This window comes from Petaurus breviceps, unplaced genomic scaffold, assembly GCF_028583685.1.
Source record: "Petaurus breviceps papuanus isolate PSGF00001 unplaced genomic scaffold, PetGlider_PUasm1.0 90752, whole genome shotgun sequence".
Lineage (NCBI taxonomy): Eukaryota > Metazoa > Chordata > Mammalia > Diprotodontia > Petauridae > Petaurus > Petaurus breviceps.
In genome coordinates this window covers 4,801,321-4,819,339 of record NW_027187336.1, presented here as the reverse complement: position 1 = coordinate 4,819,339, position 18,019 = coordinate 4,801,321, and the positions used below count along the sequence as shown (strand labels likewise).

At 38.4% G+C, this 18,019-nt stretch overlaps 1 protein-coding gene across 1 annotated transcript in view; it reads left to right on the top strand.

Moving 5' to 3' along the window:
• The window catches only part of DPP10 (dipeptidyl peptidase like 10), a 1,061,638-nt gene that overhangs the window by 1,031,683 nt on the left and 11,936 nt on the right, over positions 1 to 18,019 (top strand). Inside the window, exons 20-21 of the mRNA XM_069067778.1 lie at positions 4,665 to 4,859; positions 5,567 to 5,621. Coding sequence (XP_068923879.1) covers positions 4,665 to 4,859; positions 5,567 to 5,621 — 250 coding nt within the window. The remainder of the gene's footprint in view (positions 1 to 4,664; positions 4,860 to 5,566; positions 5,622 to 18,019) is intronic.

Sequence of the window (18,019 nt, the reverse complement as noted above, 5' to 3'; positions counted from 1 at the left end):
ACACATGAGCATGTGTATAATCAAATATAAACATGCATTTATACATACATACAGAACAAATGTATATAGGCATGTGTATATGTAAATATATGTGTGCACGTGTGCATGCATGTTTGTATATACATATATGTGCATGCATATATATTACTTTGAAAACTTTGTATGTTTTCAATATTCAATATATAAATATTGGCTATTATTATTAACATCATAACCCTCATGTCTAAAAGCCAGGCATGAAGCATCTTTTCTCAACTGGAGGAAAGACAGGATTTTTCTTCCTAGCTTTATGGTACGTAATAACAAGACACCTCTTCCTCCAGCTAGCGGAAAGTGTACGTGGTCTTCTAAGACTTTTGACACTGTTATTCTCTAGGTCACACCTCTCTGATGAAACAGATGGGCTTTTCTAATGCCTCTAGTTCACACTGAGTCACTACAGACAAACCAAAAGCTTTAAAATTGAGGCAAAGGGCAAACCCCCAAATGGATAAAGTGAGGTGAAAACACATTTTTTTTAGAATGTGAGAGGGAAGTGAGATTTTAAATGCATAAGGAAATATTTTCAATAGGATGTATCCAATTCATCCAAAGGAAATACCCATTGCATGAGTTTACACTGTGATAAGATAAAAACCTCTACAATTGGGTGAGAAGATTAGGAATAATTTTGAGACTGAACTTGAGAAGAGTCCTAATGGAGAGTTATGCAAGACCACTCTCAGGATGGCAATATACACGACTGACCAAAATGGGGAAAAAAAATGGAATGGAGTTGGTGTGAGTCATATGTAAACCTTGTGAATGTTATCCTCAGTTTCTTCATCTGTAAAATGATGTGGAGAAGAAAATGACAAAACATTTCAGTATTTTTGCCAAGAAAAGCCCAAATGGGGCATGAGAAGTTAGATATGATTAAAAAAAACTGAACAAGAACAATAATCCATTAATAATAACTTCTTTCATATAACACACTAGGGTTCACGAAGTACTTTGCAAATATCATTTCATTTTATACTCTTGATATCACTGGGAATTAGAAACTTTTAGCATCTCCATTTTATAGATGAGTAGACTGAGTCAGACAAAGATAAAGGGAATAGCCCAGGGCCAGACATCTAGTAAATTTTGAAGGCCAAATATGAACTCAGGTCTTCCTGACTCCAACACACCATCTATCTCTATCTCATGGATGAGATAGTTCTCTATCTCATTTCATGGTAAGGAATATATGAGATAAATCACATAAAATGCTTTTTAAAAATTTTGTTGACATGATCTATGTACTTGGTTATTTCCTTCTTGTCTCCCCCAACAATATGTGAGCTCCTTGAAGGTAGTGACTCTTGCTTTCTTGTATCCCAGAGTCTTGCCCAATGGCTGTCATATGTCGTAAGTGCTTAAATACTTGTTGACTAACTATAAAGAGCCATGAGCATATCAGTAATTGTTCTCATCATTATTGTTAGATAGAGCCTCTAGAGTTAAAGATTCTTTGACTTTGTAAAGTTACTATATCCATCTTTCTGCTTACTGAGATCCTATTCTCTTTCTTACCAGCTCATTCATAATCTGGCCCCTTATATGGAAACCATCCTCATGAAGCCAGCCTTAGAAAACTCTTATTTCTTTGTCTATGTACAATTTGTTTAGTTTCCTTGGCAAAGCTATTTAATCTTTCATGCTGTCCCTGTATGGGAACAACCCCGTGAACTATCATGTCTAAAAGTATATTTGTAGTTTATCAGCATATAAAGCCTTTCTTTTAGGAAGAAAAAAAAAACTATTGACCTTTTTAAGAAATCACTACCTTCTAAACAGCTACTACAATGCACTGAATGAAAGGGAAAAAATGCATCACATATGTGATAGCAACATGCGTTTGGAATTAGTTGACACAGTCTTGACCTCACTTTTAGGTTTAACATTAAAAAACTGCTAAGACTGGACTAGAGATGATGGCAGACATGCGGGGTTGGGGGGGTGGGAAGCAAAGACAGGTTATTTTCCTATCTGGTGCTTCTGATGTGGAGCAGGGTCTGGGGTTCATTGCTTTGCAAATTCTACCATCATTGCTAATCACAAGTTTGAAAAATGTACTTAATTTTCCATCCTATAAACTAATTTGTGTGCCTGACAAACACAGGGAAGAGTGTATGTAACTTATTTATATTCTAGCCAAAAATAATGTAGCTGTGAACTCCTGGAAATGCTGTGAGCAGTCTCAAACTCGCAGTGGGTCACATGGCAATTAGAAAATAATACCCTTAGAATTAATGAGGTACTTTGGAAGATTATCTGGCAGCTGATGTCAGTACTCAAAATGAGAGCAGCATTGTGGCTAACCCCTAAAAGACCAGATGGAAGGGAACGTGTGCTTCCCTTCACACACACATACACACCCACATTCACATGTCTAGAGGTTTCGTAAATCCTTCAATGAAGTAACAATTTCTACTCCTTCATCTCTCATACATGTGAGATAGTAACTCTCTATATCCTGTAGAAACCATTTTATAAAACACCCACAAAAAAAGGTTATTTTTTTTTGCATTAATTTGGCAAAGTGCCCTATACTATATCTGAGTCTTGGCCATGAGCCTCAATATGAAGGACATGCCCTACATTTCATACCAGTGATGCCTAACCTGCTTTGACACTGACTACCTGTACCCCTCAAAACTGGTAAGGTCCAACCCCCTCTTCCTCTACCACACCTCAAAACTATTATTTCCCCAAAGTACTATATAATTTGGAACTTTCACTCTTTTTCCCTTCTTCCTCCACTTACCATACAAAATGTTCTTATCTTACTGATGATTCCCAGCCAGGTTCAAAAAACTAACTAAATCAAAGGTTTTTTTTAACAGAAAACAAAGAAACAAAAAAGTAAAAAACCTTGGGGCCTTATAGTCACTCATACTGCAAATTTAATAAGACCATGTTTGTTCTAGTGATTTTAAAATAAGATATACATGTGTGGCCTCTGATTTGATGCATTGAGAATTATGATTTTGGATTTTTAAGATTGTGACTTACTGATGTGGCAAAAGAGGGAGAAAAAGAAATGGGAAAAGAATGTCATTCCTTCCATGGTTGACTTTGGACCTGTTCTCCATGACTATTACTATGTTTCTGAGAATCTTCCCTTGCCCAGGTGATAGAGAGCTCATGCAGATGATAAAGGTGTCAGCATTATTTTAAGGACTGAATACATCATTTAAATATTAACTCTCCTCAACTACTTTTCAGATTCTTAAGGGTGCTATAGTTGCAGTGAACAGGTACCCATTCACTCAGGATTATTGTTTAGTATTTATATTTTGGAGTGTGTTTTCATCTATGAGATGAATCAGTACACAATTTTCCTGCACTGTAACACACCTTAGCACATTTAAATAATATCTAAGTCAGAAGTTCTTAATATCTTTGTGTCATAGACCCTTGGTGAATCCTATGGACTCCTCAGATTGATGTTTTGTGGTCTATATTCCTAATTGGAGGACACATGAAATTGTCATTAGAAAGTCTACACAAGTTCAGATGTATCTTGAAATCTACTCCCCGCCAACTACTTTGGCATTCATAGACCACAAGTTAAGAAACCTTGATGTAATTCAGTGTCCTTATTTTGCAGATTAGGAAACAGACACAAACAAGTAAAGTGACTCAACCACATAATAGAGGCAGAAAATATCAAAACTCAGTCTCAGTAATATACTCACTTTTTTGTTTTTCTGTTTTTTTTTTTTTTGTTTTTGATTTTTGGAGGGCAATTGGGGTTAAGTGACTTGCCCAAGGTCACACAAACTAGTTTGTGTGTGTGTGTTAAGTGTCTGAGGCTGGATTTGAACCCAGGTCCTCCTGACTGCAGGGCTGGTGTTCTATTCACTGCGCCACCTAGTCACCCCAATATAATGACTTTTGTTTTTCTCCTTAGAAGGTTACTCATTCTTTTAAATTTGCTTGATATCTTTACCTTTTGGTTTCCAAATATTTTAGGTCATTCAGTAACATGTGCCTGCTTCCTTTTGGTGCCATTCTCTTTGAAGATGAAAACAGAATGTTTTTCAATATTTGCTTATAGCCTCCTTAATGTTCTTCCTCAACTAAAACCAATCCATGATTCATTAATGTAGTAATTATTTTTGAATGTAATTTTCTCTGGAGTTGTATATTCCTTTTAAAATTATTTTGAATTTAATATAATTAGTTCTGTTCTCCAAAAGGTCCTTTCTTCATCTATATAGGATCTTTAAGTTATGTCTAAATCTTATTTTCCATAAGAAATCTAATAAATTAAGATGTATCTGTCAAGTAGATGATCAGCTTTTAGAGAGAGATATAAAAGGCCACCTCTTTTTTTTTTTTCTGCTGCCAAAATGAGCTATATACAATTTGATGTTCCAGCCTCACCAAGTATTTGCTTTTTGTTTACATGAAAAAATCCTGGAGCTTTTCATTCTTACCTGTAAAATAAAATGGCATTAGCTTCCCTGGGTTTCTTGCCCAAATCAACAATCATTTAAATACATTGTGTGTTTGACTGAGCCGGCCACTAATGGGACCTACTGTCTTGCTGAATGAACTATAGCTTCCAGTCCATTGTTAATAGACCTTCTCTGTGTGTGATTTTTTTGTTTGTTTCTTTTTGGTTTTTGCAGTGATGAAGCACCAGGAAGCCAGTTGGTCACAGATAAGTTTCACATTGATTGGGATTCAGTACTTGTCGACTCTGACAATATCATTGTCGCCCGATTTGATGGCAGAGGTAGCGGATTTCAGGGGCTGAAGATTTTGCAGGAAGTTCATCATAGCCTAGGTTCTGTCGAAGTGAAGGATCAAATAACAGCTGTGAAGTAAGTATCTGCATATTGCTCTTCTGTTTCTCTATGATAACAGAATTAATATACATAGTACTAATGAACTCGTCCATTCTGCTGTCATGTTGTTCAAATGCAGATGAATCCAATTTTTCTATACTTTGATTAGTTAAAAAAATTATAGCATATATTAGTTAAATTATACCAAGGTATAATTTCTAGCATTTTATGCAAATTATCCCACAGGCCTATTGAGGAGTGGGAGGAAATGAATATTATCCCTTAAAATAGACTTTCTTTGTAAATATTAACTTTGTCATAGGGACCTTATTATATACAAAGTTACACTTATGTTTTCAGTCCTGAATTATCCAGGGAAATTATATTTACATTTCAAATTCAATATGGTCTCTGTCATTGCTGTGTGCTATCCTGTGCTGTGTAAATACGGTCTAATAAAGCAAAGTTTAAAAAATCAACTTATTCACTAGCCTGGGTAGAGTCAAGGATTTATATAAAGAAGAGCGGAAGAAAAATTTCAAATTTAAGCTGGAGCCAAATTATGCAAAGCCATTAGAGGCCAGTTATGTTCTAAGAACAATTTAGAATATTCTCTATTACTACAAAAACTAAGTCCTATTAATTAACCCAGTGAGAATTTTTGTATAGGACTTTAGTTCTAAATGATAGACTTGAGATTATTGACTTGCCAAGATGTATTATTATTTTCATTTCCATTCTAGGTTTTTACTGAAGCAGCCATACATTGACTCTAAAAGACTAAGCATATTTGGAAAGGTAAATGTCAAGAATATTAAATGAATGAATATATTTATATTTACATATATAGAGAAATATATATTCTACAGCCTACACTTTTATAATTCTCTATTCATTAACCATATAACAGCAAGTATATACTATATCATTTATGGATAAATATGTACTAGAAAAAATATTATATATATATATATATTAAGCCTTTTGCCTATTAAAAAGTGTTTTACACATTCCCCACTCATTATGGTTTTGAAACTATAAATGCAATCTGTACGTGTGTGTGTGATTCATTGTTTAATTTTCTACTGCTGTTTAGTACTAAAGGGGAACAGAGATAAAAGGAAAAATAAGATATAGCCCACATCTTCAAATAACATTTTCTTCTAGGGGACATAAAGCATTAAAAAAAATTACAACATAAAGCATTATGTAGTAAGTGGCAAATGATTAGTATAGACAGTGAACATGATAGGAATTCATCAACAGCAAAAGGTCTTTGTACTAGGGAGATTTTCAAAGGTTCTAAGGAGGACATAAGACTTGATGTAAGCAAGAGTAGATGTGTAAGCCATATGCAAAGGCACAGAGTTTGTTCTGCTTCAAGTGTGTTCAGTAGATAATGAATAGACAAATTTCAGTGTAGGAAAGTTTCTATGGAAGGGAATAATAGAGAGATAAGGTTATAAAAATTACATGGGTATAAACAATATAAAACCTTTAACGATAAAATGAATTTGGAATTGTTTCTTGTAAACAGTGAGTCATTAAATGAATTTGAATAGAGTAATATGAACAGTATATTAGGAGAATCAGTTATAAAATATGAAATAAACTATATATATATAGAATAAAAATGGAAACTCATGTTATTTTTAACATTTGCTTAGGAAATAGCTATTTGTCTTGCCAGGTCATTTCATGACAGAGCAAAGGAAATACACAAAAGAATTCTTTTGAAGTGAAAGAATCAAGGTTTAAACCTGTTTCTCTCACTTATATTAGTATATAACTTTGGGCAAGTCACTTAACCACTCTAGACTTGATTTCATTTGTGAAATGGGGAGTTGGTCCTTCAGTGCTCTAAATCCATGATTCTATCATATGTTAAACACAGGATTAGGATAGAGGATAAATACAAAAATATGGCATTGTGTGTGGTTCTAACAACCTCAACTCATTCAGTTTAAATATGCAGCTATCCTCTCAACAAGGGATAATCAATTAAAATAAAAACAATGACTCCAACTATTCCCATTTTTAGTGGAATGTATATGATGCAAACCAGCCACCATAACAAAGAGACCTCAAAAACTCAGAAATTATTTTAGACAGCACATGCTTTTCTAGATAAACAGAAAAAATATATAACAACCAAATCCAGTACTAGTTTGGAGTACAAATTCACTTCCAAAACATTCCAAAAGTCTATGTTGTTGTTGTTCAGTCATTGAGCTATTGTGTGATTTATATGGACTGTAGTAAACCAGGGATTGCAATCTGAGGTGTTCATCTTCTGATGACATATATTTTATCATTTTAATACTTTCCATGGGATTTTCTTGGCAAACAAATTAGAGTGATTTGGCATTTCCTTATCAAGTGGATCACCTTTTGTTAGAACTCACCATTATGACCTGTTCATATTTTGGTAATAGTAATTATATTTAACTCTTCAGTGCAGTTTGGAACTCATCAAAGTGGGAAATTCTTACTGTAGTAGAAATTTCTTACCCTTTCACTTCTAATTTTTGATCAAAATCATCATATAGTGAAAAAGCAATGGAAGGAAAAATTATTCTGGGTGGAAAAAAACAACAACAACAAAACTTGGCATGAGACCCAAATAATACTGAAAACATTTATAGATGAAACACAAAGGACAGTGGACCCAAAATAAAACAAATTTTTTAAAAACTATAAAGTCACCTATTCTCATTGATAGTGATCATGAAACAACTACATTTGCACTGAACTGTCTTAGTACCTATTTTTTACTATGTGAGGAAATATTAGTGGCACCAAGAATTAGGAAAAATTGATTGGCTATGAGGAACAATAAATCTGTGTTGAAGGTAACACAATTTTAAAGATATCTAAGTCTTTATTCTTATTTTTTAAAAGAGAGAATGATTAAAAATAATAGAAAAAATGAAATTTTTATGTTACCAAAAAAAGAAAAATGAAAGGAAAAGATAAAGAAAATAATGGGATCTATTTACTGATTTGCTAGGATATAGTTTGACAAGGGGGCCTTCAAAAATCTCAAGTGTGAATAAGGAGGGGTGTGTGTGTGTGTGTGTGTGTGTGTGTGTGTGTGTGTGTGTGTGTGCGTGTGTGTGTAAAGAGAAAAGTCAGTGAAGGGACTAGGTTCTAGGAAGATGATGGTGTTTAACTTTATCTATACTGAATTAGAAATGACAGTATGGTATAAATGGAAATACTCATTAACCAGTTACAGAGGTGGAGAAACATTAGCACTAGGAATGGAGAGATGTAGACTCAGAAGTGAATCAAGTGGCAGTAAAGTCATGATAGTGAATAAATAATTGGGAAAGAGAATGCAGACACATAGAAAGAAAGGAACAGAAGATGACCAAGGACATAACATTCTGTTCCCCCCCTCCCATTGCTTTATTAACTTCTGATTTACATCATTCATTTCTGCCAGATTGTGAGTTACAAATTTTCTCCCCGTTTTTCTACTACCAACCACCCCAAAATAGCAGTCCCACAGGATATCCCCTCCTCCAATCTGCTGTCTCCCATATTTTCTCCCATACCCCTTTCGCCTTTTCCAGTGGATCTCTATGCCCTAGTACCTGTATATTTTATTTCCCAATTACATCTACAATAGTATTGATAATAGTACACACACACACACACACACACACACACACACACACACACAAACATACATATTGAATATTTGATCTTAAAACTTTGAATTCCAGATTCATTCCCTTCCTCCCTTGTCATCCACCCTTACTGGGAAGATAAGCAGTTCAGTATAGGATGTACATGTGTGGCTAATGCAAAACAATAACATAGTAGATATACTGTAAAAGACTGACTATATTTCCCTCCCTCCTACCCCACCTCCCACTTGTTCTATTCTCTACTTTGATCCTGTTCCTTTTCAAAAGTGGGTGCTTCCAACTTCCTTCCCCCCCCCCCCTCCCCCCCCTTCCTTCACCCCCCCTCTCATTCCCTCCCCCCCCCACTCTCCTGTAGGGTGAAATACGCTATTTAGTGTGTATTTCATTCCCTCCTCAAGCCAAATTTGATGGGGATAAGGGTGACCCATTCCCTTTTGCGTTCCTATTCTTCCCCTCCATTATAACCATTTCCCCTTGCCTCTTCTATATGAGATAGTTTACCCCATCCTGTCTCTCCCCATCTGTATCAGCAATGCCATATTCACAATGCCTATAGAGATTACAAATATGCTGATATAATTATCCATCACAAAATATGTCAGGTTTGCCATTTGGGGAAATAAACTAGAAAATTTATTAAGATACCAAAAGACTGAGTCCCAAAACCAGAAAGTGAAAGCCATCAGAGTAGTTATGACATTGGCACAGGTAGATAAAGTAGAAAGCACCCACATTTTCAAGCCTTTAAAACAGAACAGACTACCTCAGGCAAAGGTCCTCCTCTCCCCACTCACAGCAACCACCCAGCGTCCTGGAAGAGCGCTCCCAGCAGCTCTGGCCTCTGGCAGTCCTCAGCAGGAGTCCTAACTCAAAAAAAAAAAAAAAGCAACTGCCGCCAACTGCCAACCACAGGACCGTTAGCTCGGCTTTTTTTTTTTTTATTGCTCTGCTATGTCAGCACGTCCATGGGGCATGGGAGATCTTTAAATCCCATAACCCTTACATTCGGCCCCAAGATCTTTCATGTCCCTTACTTGGCAAAAATACAGTAGGAATAACTGGTGTCAACAAAATTTCACAACAATATAACAAGAATAGCACACAATAAACACAAAAAACCATATTTTAGGGTGGGGCTTGAGCACAAGCTCCCCATCATTCCCCCCACCCCGAACAAATGGGGCCCCAAAATCTTGTGGTAAGGGGTGAAGATCTCCTCTTCTATGGCTACTTGCTGCTGAAATCGGATGTAGAGCTGTCCCTGTCCTTAGGGGTTCCATTTGAGAGGTCAGTTCTTAATATGCTTGATGCCAGGTCCAAGGGTGACACATCACAGTTGCAGACAGGGGGTGACATCCAGCTTAAGCTATCAGGCATCTACAGATGGAGGGTACCAAGCCTGTGGAAACAAATCTAACAAACAAGGTGAACAAACAAAAAATCAAGAACAATAACCAGACTATTGTAGCCTCACTCACGGTAGAATAAATGATTTAAGGGTACAATTTTGTAATCATCTTCTCCAGAATAAACAATAGTTACAGTGTTATCCTTCCCATATGCTATAATCTCTGCAGCCTTTGGAACATCATCTGGCTTCCGTTTTACCCATACTTTAGCTCCTGATTTTATTCTATCAGTAGAACCAAATCCTTCAGTTCCTGTGACAGTTATTTTGGAAGGAGGGTCAGTTTTTACAAGTGGCATTGTTTTACAAGGAACGATGATCACTTGAACTATCCTATCATTCTTGTGAATCTGTATGGGCCCTTCACCTAAATTCTGGAATGTTACAACAATTTCTCCTTGATAATTAGAATCTATTACTCCAGCCAATACATGTATTCCTTTAGCTGCTAATCCTGATTTGGGTAAAATCTGTCCAAAGTGATTTTTAGGGATTCTTATGCATATCCCAGTGGAAATTTTTCTTACTTCTTTCCTGTCCAACCAAAAGTCCTCTAAACAATGTAAATCATACTCCACCGAACCAGGTGGTCCTGGGTACGGTGCTGGGACATCTGGCCTCAAGGTCCAATACTCAATATTTGGGATCTTGTGTGTTTGTTGTTTTCTAATTTGCAGATTGGGGGTCATCATTCTGGCTAGAGGTGTACTTCCTCCCAATGGACTATTATTCAAATTACGCAAAGCCATGAACAAATTATCCTTCCAATGTTGATATGAATTATTGGAACTTAACTTCCTCAACTGTTCTTTCAGTAATCCATTCATTCTTTCAATTAACCCAGATGCTTCTGGATAATATGGAATATGATATATCCATTCTATATTGTTTAGTATACAATACTTCTTCATTTCATTGCCTTTGAAATGTGACCCATTGTCACTTTGAATCTGCATTGGGGTTCCATAATATAGACTTATGAGATCTAGGGTTTTACAAGTGTTTTTCTGGGTTGCATTCTTATAAGGACAAGCTACTAGTACACCTGAATAGGTATCAACACAAGTACATATAAATCTGCATCCTTTATCCAGTGGTAGTGGACCAATATAATCTATTTGCCAGATTTGGGCTGGGACTTTTCCTCTTGCTATCTCTCCAGTTACTACCCGAGGAACAGTTCGCTCCTTTTCCAATTGACATATATGACATTCTTCTGCTATCTGTTTTAACAGTGAATGAGAGATACTAATACCTCGATCTTGTGCCCACTGGTGTATGGCCTGGACCCCCAAATGGCCTGCTGTTTGGTGGACCCATTTTGCTAATACCGGATCATCAGTTGTTGTCAAAGTAGGGACAATATGTTCAGTAGCAATCTTTGCCAGTCGATCAGCATGAGCATTGTACTTACGTTCTGGTGTGGTGGGGGCCACGTGAGCATCTACATGAAAAACTGACAAGTCAGTGACCAAAGACATGTTCCAGATATCTTCCCATAATTCTTTGCCCCAGACTTGTTTACCATGAATTTCCCAATTTTCATTTTTCCACATGGGCATCCATGTAGCTAACCCATTAGCTACCGCCCATGAATCAGTGAATATATGACACTGTCCTCCTTGTTCTATTTTGATGGCTTGATATACTGCCATAAGTTCAGCATATTGCCTACTTGCACCTATCCCAGTACTTTCCAAAGTCCTTCTAGTACATGGGTTATAGGCCACTGCTTTCCAATGTCTTTTTTGCCCCAAATATTTTGCTGTCCCATCAGTAAACCATGCATGTCTCTTTTGTTCCTCAGTTAATACATCATATCCCTCATTCCATTTGACAGTGGACTGTACCAACTGTTGCTTTGGCTCAGGGGGTGTGTCATTCCTCTCAATTTCTATGTTTGCTATAGATTCATGCAGAGCAGAGACTCCGCTTTTGCCTGTTTTCGCTCTATTTTGAATATACCACTTCTATTTGATTATACTAGGCTCTTGGGCATGTCCAATTCTGTGAGAAGCTGGGGTACTCATTACCCAGGTCATAATTGGGATTCCAGGTCTTAATATCACTTCATGGCCCACAGTCAGTTGTTCAGTCTCCACCAAAGCCCAATATGCAGCTAACAACTGCTTTTCAAAAGGTGTGTACTGGACTCCAGATGAAGGGAGTTTCCTACACCAAAATCCCAAAGGTACATTTTGGCTTTGTTGTTTTTGCCATAAGCTCCAGTTTGCATAATCATCTTGTACAGTCACTTGCAATTCCACTGGACCATTTTGCATGGGCCACAAATCTAGGGCCAATTGTATGGCAGCCTTGGCTTCTTCAAAAGCTTTACTCTGCTCAAGTCCCCAATCGAATTCATATTTCTTCCGTGTGACTCTATATAAAGATTTTAAAATCTGTCCCAAATGTGGAATGTGGTGCCTCCAGTATCCAAACAATCCTATGAACTTTTGGGCCTCCTTCTTATTGGTAGGGGTAGGAAAATCCTGAATCTTTTGTCGGGCTTGATGAAGAATCTCCCTTAGCCCCTTGTTCCATTGTATACCCAAAAACTTCACATTCTGAGCTGGTCCTTGAACCTTTGCAGGGTTAATTTCCCACCCTTTACTTTTCATATGCTCAATTAGAAGGGTCAAACTCCTTTCCACTACTTTCGCATCTTTTCCCTGTATCATGATATCATCAATGTAGTGGGTAAGCTGTACACCAGGTAGCTTTAATTCATCCAACTGTTCAGCCACAATCCTGTGACAAATAGTGGGGCTATGTATATACCCTTGTGGCAAGCGAGTAAAAGTATATTGTCTACCCTGCCAAGTGAAAGCGAAGTGGTCCCATTGTTTAGAGTCTATTGGGGTGGTGAAGAAGGCATTTGCCAAGTCAATAACTGCATACCAAGTCCCATCATATTTCTGGATCCTTTCTATTAAGGTGATGGTATCTGGAACAGCAGCATACAAAGAAGGAGTCACCTTATTCAACTGTCTATAATCCACAGTCATTCTCCATGTCCCATCTGATTTTCTTACTGGCCAGACAGGATTATTCCATCTTGTGGTTGTAGGGACTAACACTCCTGCTTCAACATATTCCTTTATAGTAGTGGCAATTTCATCTTGCCCACCTGGCACACGATACTGTTTTAAAGTAATTACTTCAGAAGGTTCAGGTAAAGTGATTGGGTCCATTTTTAGTTTTCCCACTAAAACTGTATTAATTCCTATCTTCCTCACAGCAAATTGGTATATTCCTTCAGGTAAATTCAGAGTCATGCCTCTCAATACATCTATTCCAATGATGTATTCAGGAATGGGTACAACAACCACAGTATATTCCTTCTTAGGTAACTGCCCAATTTTCATTGTTATTTTAACCTGTCTGGCTGATATTTCAGTGTCTCCTAGACCCGTGATGGTAATAGGAGTTCCATGTTTAAACTTATCAGGGTTTCCATAGATAAGTGTGGCCTCAGCCCCAGTATCAATCAGTGCCCTAGTCACAGTAGTTGATCCATTCTTCCAATAGATTGTTAAACCAATATGGGGTCTGCAATCTCTTCTGCATATTTCTTTTATCTGGGCTGGGGCTTGGCCTATCTCTTATTCCCCCTGAAGGTGGGGCAAACTTGGATACAAAGATTCAGATTCAGAAATACCTGCAGGGGTGGTTCCTGCTTCCCTGTTCATTCTAATGCTAAGTACCTTTTCTTGGTACAGCTTATGCAGCTCTTCAGTTGGAATACCATCTATTCTTCTAAAGTCCACCCCTGCTCTTAATAGAGCAGTAAACAGTTCCCTTCTTGTGGGTCTATTTTGTCTCTGAATCCTCTGGCTGTTTACTCTTCTCTCTCGAGGCAATTTGTCTTTTTCCCAATCCCCTAAATCGCTTAATTGTGAAATCTTATCCAGCACCTCTGAAAGAGGGTGCCCTATTTCTCCAATTAAAAGAGTCAGAATTAGGTGCTTATATGCAGGAGGAGCCGTCTTCACTATGATATTTCTATGAGGAACTCCTAGGGGGGTATCATAATATGCATTTGCATCTCCAATCAGGATGGCAGTTTTCATTACTTCCTCCTTTAACTTTCTCATACAGTCTCTAAGTGAGTACCAGGGTCTGTCTCCCCTAGGTCACATAGATTCAGTTGGATATTGCTTTTTGCAACCTTCTGCAGCTAAAGCTAGAAGACTCGTTTTGTTATTTCCTCCTTGCATATGGTGATCCCTAAAAGCCTGGTGTACAAAAGGATTCTGACTGATACTTATGAATTTTAAACAGTCCTCATTGTCCAGTGTTATTCCTCCCGTGCCTTCATCAGTGATTCTTACTATCCAAGACACTAAAGACTCCCCCATTCTTTGGGTAAATCTACTCAATATATCAGTGATCTCCTGTTGAGTGAAATCCTCAATTATCTCCCTGGACTCTGTTTTGCCTCGGTGGTTCTCCTGCCTTCTTCTTCGTATGGGGAGAGCTTCTACATTAGGAGACTCCTCATCTAACCTTGTTCCATTCTCCTCACACACATTCTCCTGGAAGCTGTCAGGGCAACTCTGCCCAGCCTGTACAAAAGCTGCATGCACATTCCTTCTGCTAGTTTTTTTCTTCCTTTTAGCTACATGAACAGTAGCTTACTCCTGGACCACATGGGTCCCTCCAGTTTGCTCTTCTGAGTACTGTGACACAGAAAAATCCTCAGGCAAACCAGCTGACTCCCTAGCCATCCTAGCTCTTTCCTTCAGCAGCTTATCCCTACTTTTACACATAAGACGATAACTTGTTAGCAGCACCCAGCCTCTCCTGCACACTCCTGCCAGTTTTTTGCCTGGTTCTATGGGTATTGCTTTCAAACATCTTTCCAAATCTCCAGGTTCTCCCTCTTTTAGCCTTGGTTCCCAGTTTTCACAGGGCCCTGTGCTTTTAGCCCATTCTCTGGCTAGAGAGGAATAAGGCAAATCCTCCCATCCTGGAATAGCCATTTCTCCCTCTAAAGCCCCACTGCTTCCAAATAGAGGCCTGACATTTTGTGATCCCATCCTGGTCGCCAAATGTATCAGCAATGCCATATTCACAATGCCTATAGAGATTACAAATATGCTGATATAATTATCCATCACAAAATACGTCAGGTTTGCCATTTGGGGAAATAAACTAGAAAATTTATTAAGATACCAAAAGACTGAGTCCCAAAACCAGAAAGTGAAAGCCATCAGAGTAGTTATGACATTGGCACAGGTAGATAAAGTAGAAAGCACCCACATTTTCAAGCCTTTAAAACAGAACAGGCTACCTCAGGCAAAGGTCCTCCTCTCCCCACTCACAGCAACCACCCAGCGTCCTGGAAGAGCGCTCCCAGCAGCTCTGGACTCTGGCAGTCCTCAGAAGGAGTCCTAACTCAAAAAAAAAAAAAGCAACTGCCGCCAACTGCCAACCACAGGACCGTTAGCTCGGCTTTTTTTTTTTTTTCTTGCTCTGCTATGTCAGCACGTCCATGGGGCATGGGAGATCTTTAAATCCCATAACCCTTACACCATCTCCTCTCATCATATTCCTCTCTCACCTCTTAATTTCAACTTTTAAGTGTCATGCCTTCCTGTTATATTGGTCCTGTGCCCTCTATCTATGTACACCTGTAAACATATGTACACACATTCACATATGTATTCATATGCCCATATACCCTCATATATATATATATAGGCACACACACAAACACACACACACATATTTCTACTCCCTTCAACTTCTGAAAAAAGTTTCATAAGTTACAATTATTGTTTTTCCATGGAGGAATGTTAATAGTTCAACTTTGATAAGTTCCTTAGGATTTCTTTTCCCTCTTTAACTTCTCATGCTTCTCTTGCTTCTTGTATCTGAATATCAAATTTTCTGTTCAACTCTGTTTTTTTCAGCAAGAATGCTTGAAAGTCCTCTATTCCCCTGAATGACCATATTTTCCCCTGAAACATGATACTCAGTTTTGCTGGGTAGGTGACTCTTGTTTTAATCCCAGCTCCTTTGCCCTCTGGAATATCACATTCCAAGCCCTTCAATCCCTCAGTGTATAAGCTGCCAGATCCTGGGTTATCCTGATTGTATTTCCACAATATTTAAATTGTTTCTTCCTGGCTGCTTGTAATATTCTCTCCTTAATCTGGGAATTCTGGAACCTGGCTATAATATTCCTAGGAGTTTTCTTTTAGGGATCTTTTTCAGGAGGTGATCAATGGATTCTTTCAACCTCTATTTTCCCTCTGATTCTAAAACATCAGGGCAGTTTTCTTTGAGAACTTCCTGGAAGATTATTTCTAGGTTCTTACTTTCATCATGGCTTTCAGGTAGTCCAATAATTTTTAAATTATCTCTCCTGGATCTATTTTCCAGGTCAGTGGTTTTTCCCATGAGATATTTCACATTGCCTTCTATTCTTTCATTTGATTTCTCATAAAGGCATTAGCTTCCATTTGGTCCAGTCTAATTCTGAAGCCATGATTCTCCTAATTGAGTTTTTGAGATTCTTTTTCCATCTGGCAAATTCGACTTTTTAAGCCATTCTTCTCATTGCCTTTTTGAGCCTCTTTTGCCATTTGAGTCAGTCTGTTTTTTAAAGTGTTATTTTCCTCAGTTAGGCTGTTGACTCTCATTTCATAAATTTCTTGCATTGTTCTCATGTCTCTTCCCAATTTTTCCTCCACTTCTCTTATCTGCTTCTTAAGGTCCTCTATAGCCTGTAACCAGCTCGTATTTTCCTTTGAAGCTTTTGGTGCAGGAGTTCTGACTTCACTGTTTTCCTCCTGTTCCATGCTTTGCTCCTTTTTATCCCCAAAATAGGAGTGTAATGTTGGAATCTTCTGTCTGCTTTGTTTCCTTTGCCTGGTCATGTCACCCCTCAGTCACTTGACCCCTATTTTTTTTGCCACAGTAGGACTCTGCCACCAGACAGGGGAGGTTTCGTCCCAAACACTGGGGTTTTCTCAGTTGCCAGAGATATTAGATGCGTACCCTCTCTGAGGTCTCCACATGCTCTGGCAAGCTGGACATACATCCCAGGACCTCCACCCTAGACTGCAGTCCAGATCAAAACAGGTTAAAGCAAGAGCAATTGCCCCTCAGAGTTGTGCTTGGTCCCCTTACCCTCTGTAGGCCAGGAGCTCAAGCTGTCACGTGGCACTGCCTGGCTCTACCTCAGCGGATTCTTGCCCCAGGGGCAAAACCCAGGCACTCCCACTTTCTGGTCCCAAAGTCCAGACTGCACTGACCTCTCACTTTGTGCTTCTAATCTGTGTGTTGATAAATCTGGAAAAGGCCACAGCTGCTGCTGATCTGGAGTCCCTTTGGCCACTGCTGGTCAGGCTGGCGGCTGGTCAGGCCCGCCCTGGGGCTAAAGCCTCGGTGTGGGGCTAGGCTAGGCTCCCAGAGGGCTGAGCTGATTCTTGCTGGCCTGCCAGGCTGTCCTCAGTGGGAGGTTAGCTTCTCTGTGTCATTTTTTGGTTTCTGCAGCTCCAAAGTTTGTTTGGAGTCCCCTTTTACATGGATTGGGGAAGGTGGAATTAGGAGCAGCGGGGAGGTCCTGCTTCTACTCCACCATCTTGGCTCTGCCTCAGGACATAACATTCTGCAGATAGGTAAAGGAATCATACATTTAGTGGATTAAAAAAAAAGATAATAGTTCAGTAAAAGAAACAATTATAGTAACTTACATGTATAAATAAGTACTTTAAAGTTTATAAAATACTTTCTAAATGACTCTTTGAGGAAGATAGGAGGACAAGTATTGTTAGCCACATATTAAAGATGAGGAAAAAAGGGATCTGAAAAGTTAAGAATCTTTTATCTGAAAGATTGACAGTCTTTGACAGAGGGGCGGCTAGGTGGTGCAGTGTGTAAAGTGCCAGCCCTGGAGTCGAGAGGACCCAAGTTTGGTTCTGGCCTCAGACACTTAACACACACACACACACAAAGTAGCCATGTAACCTTGGGCAAGTTACTTAACCCCAATTGCCCTCCAAAAGGCAAAAAAAAAATCTTTGACAGAGTGTCTCTTTCATGGTTCTCAGCTAGGTCTCCGGACTCCCAGTTCAACATTGTTTTTGCTATGCTATGTTCTTTTAGAAAGAGAAGACAAG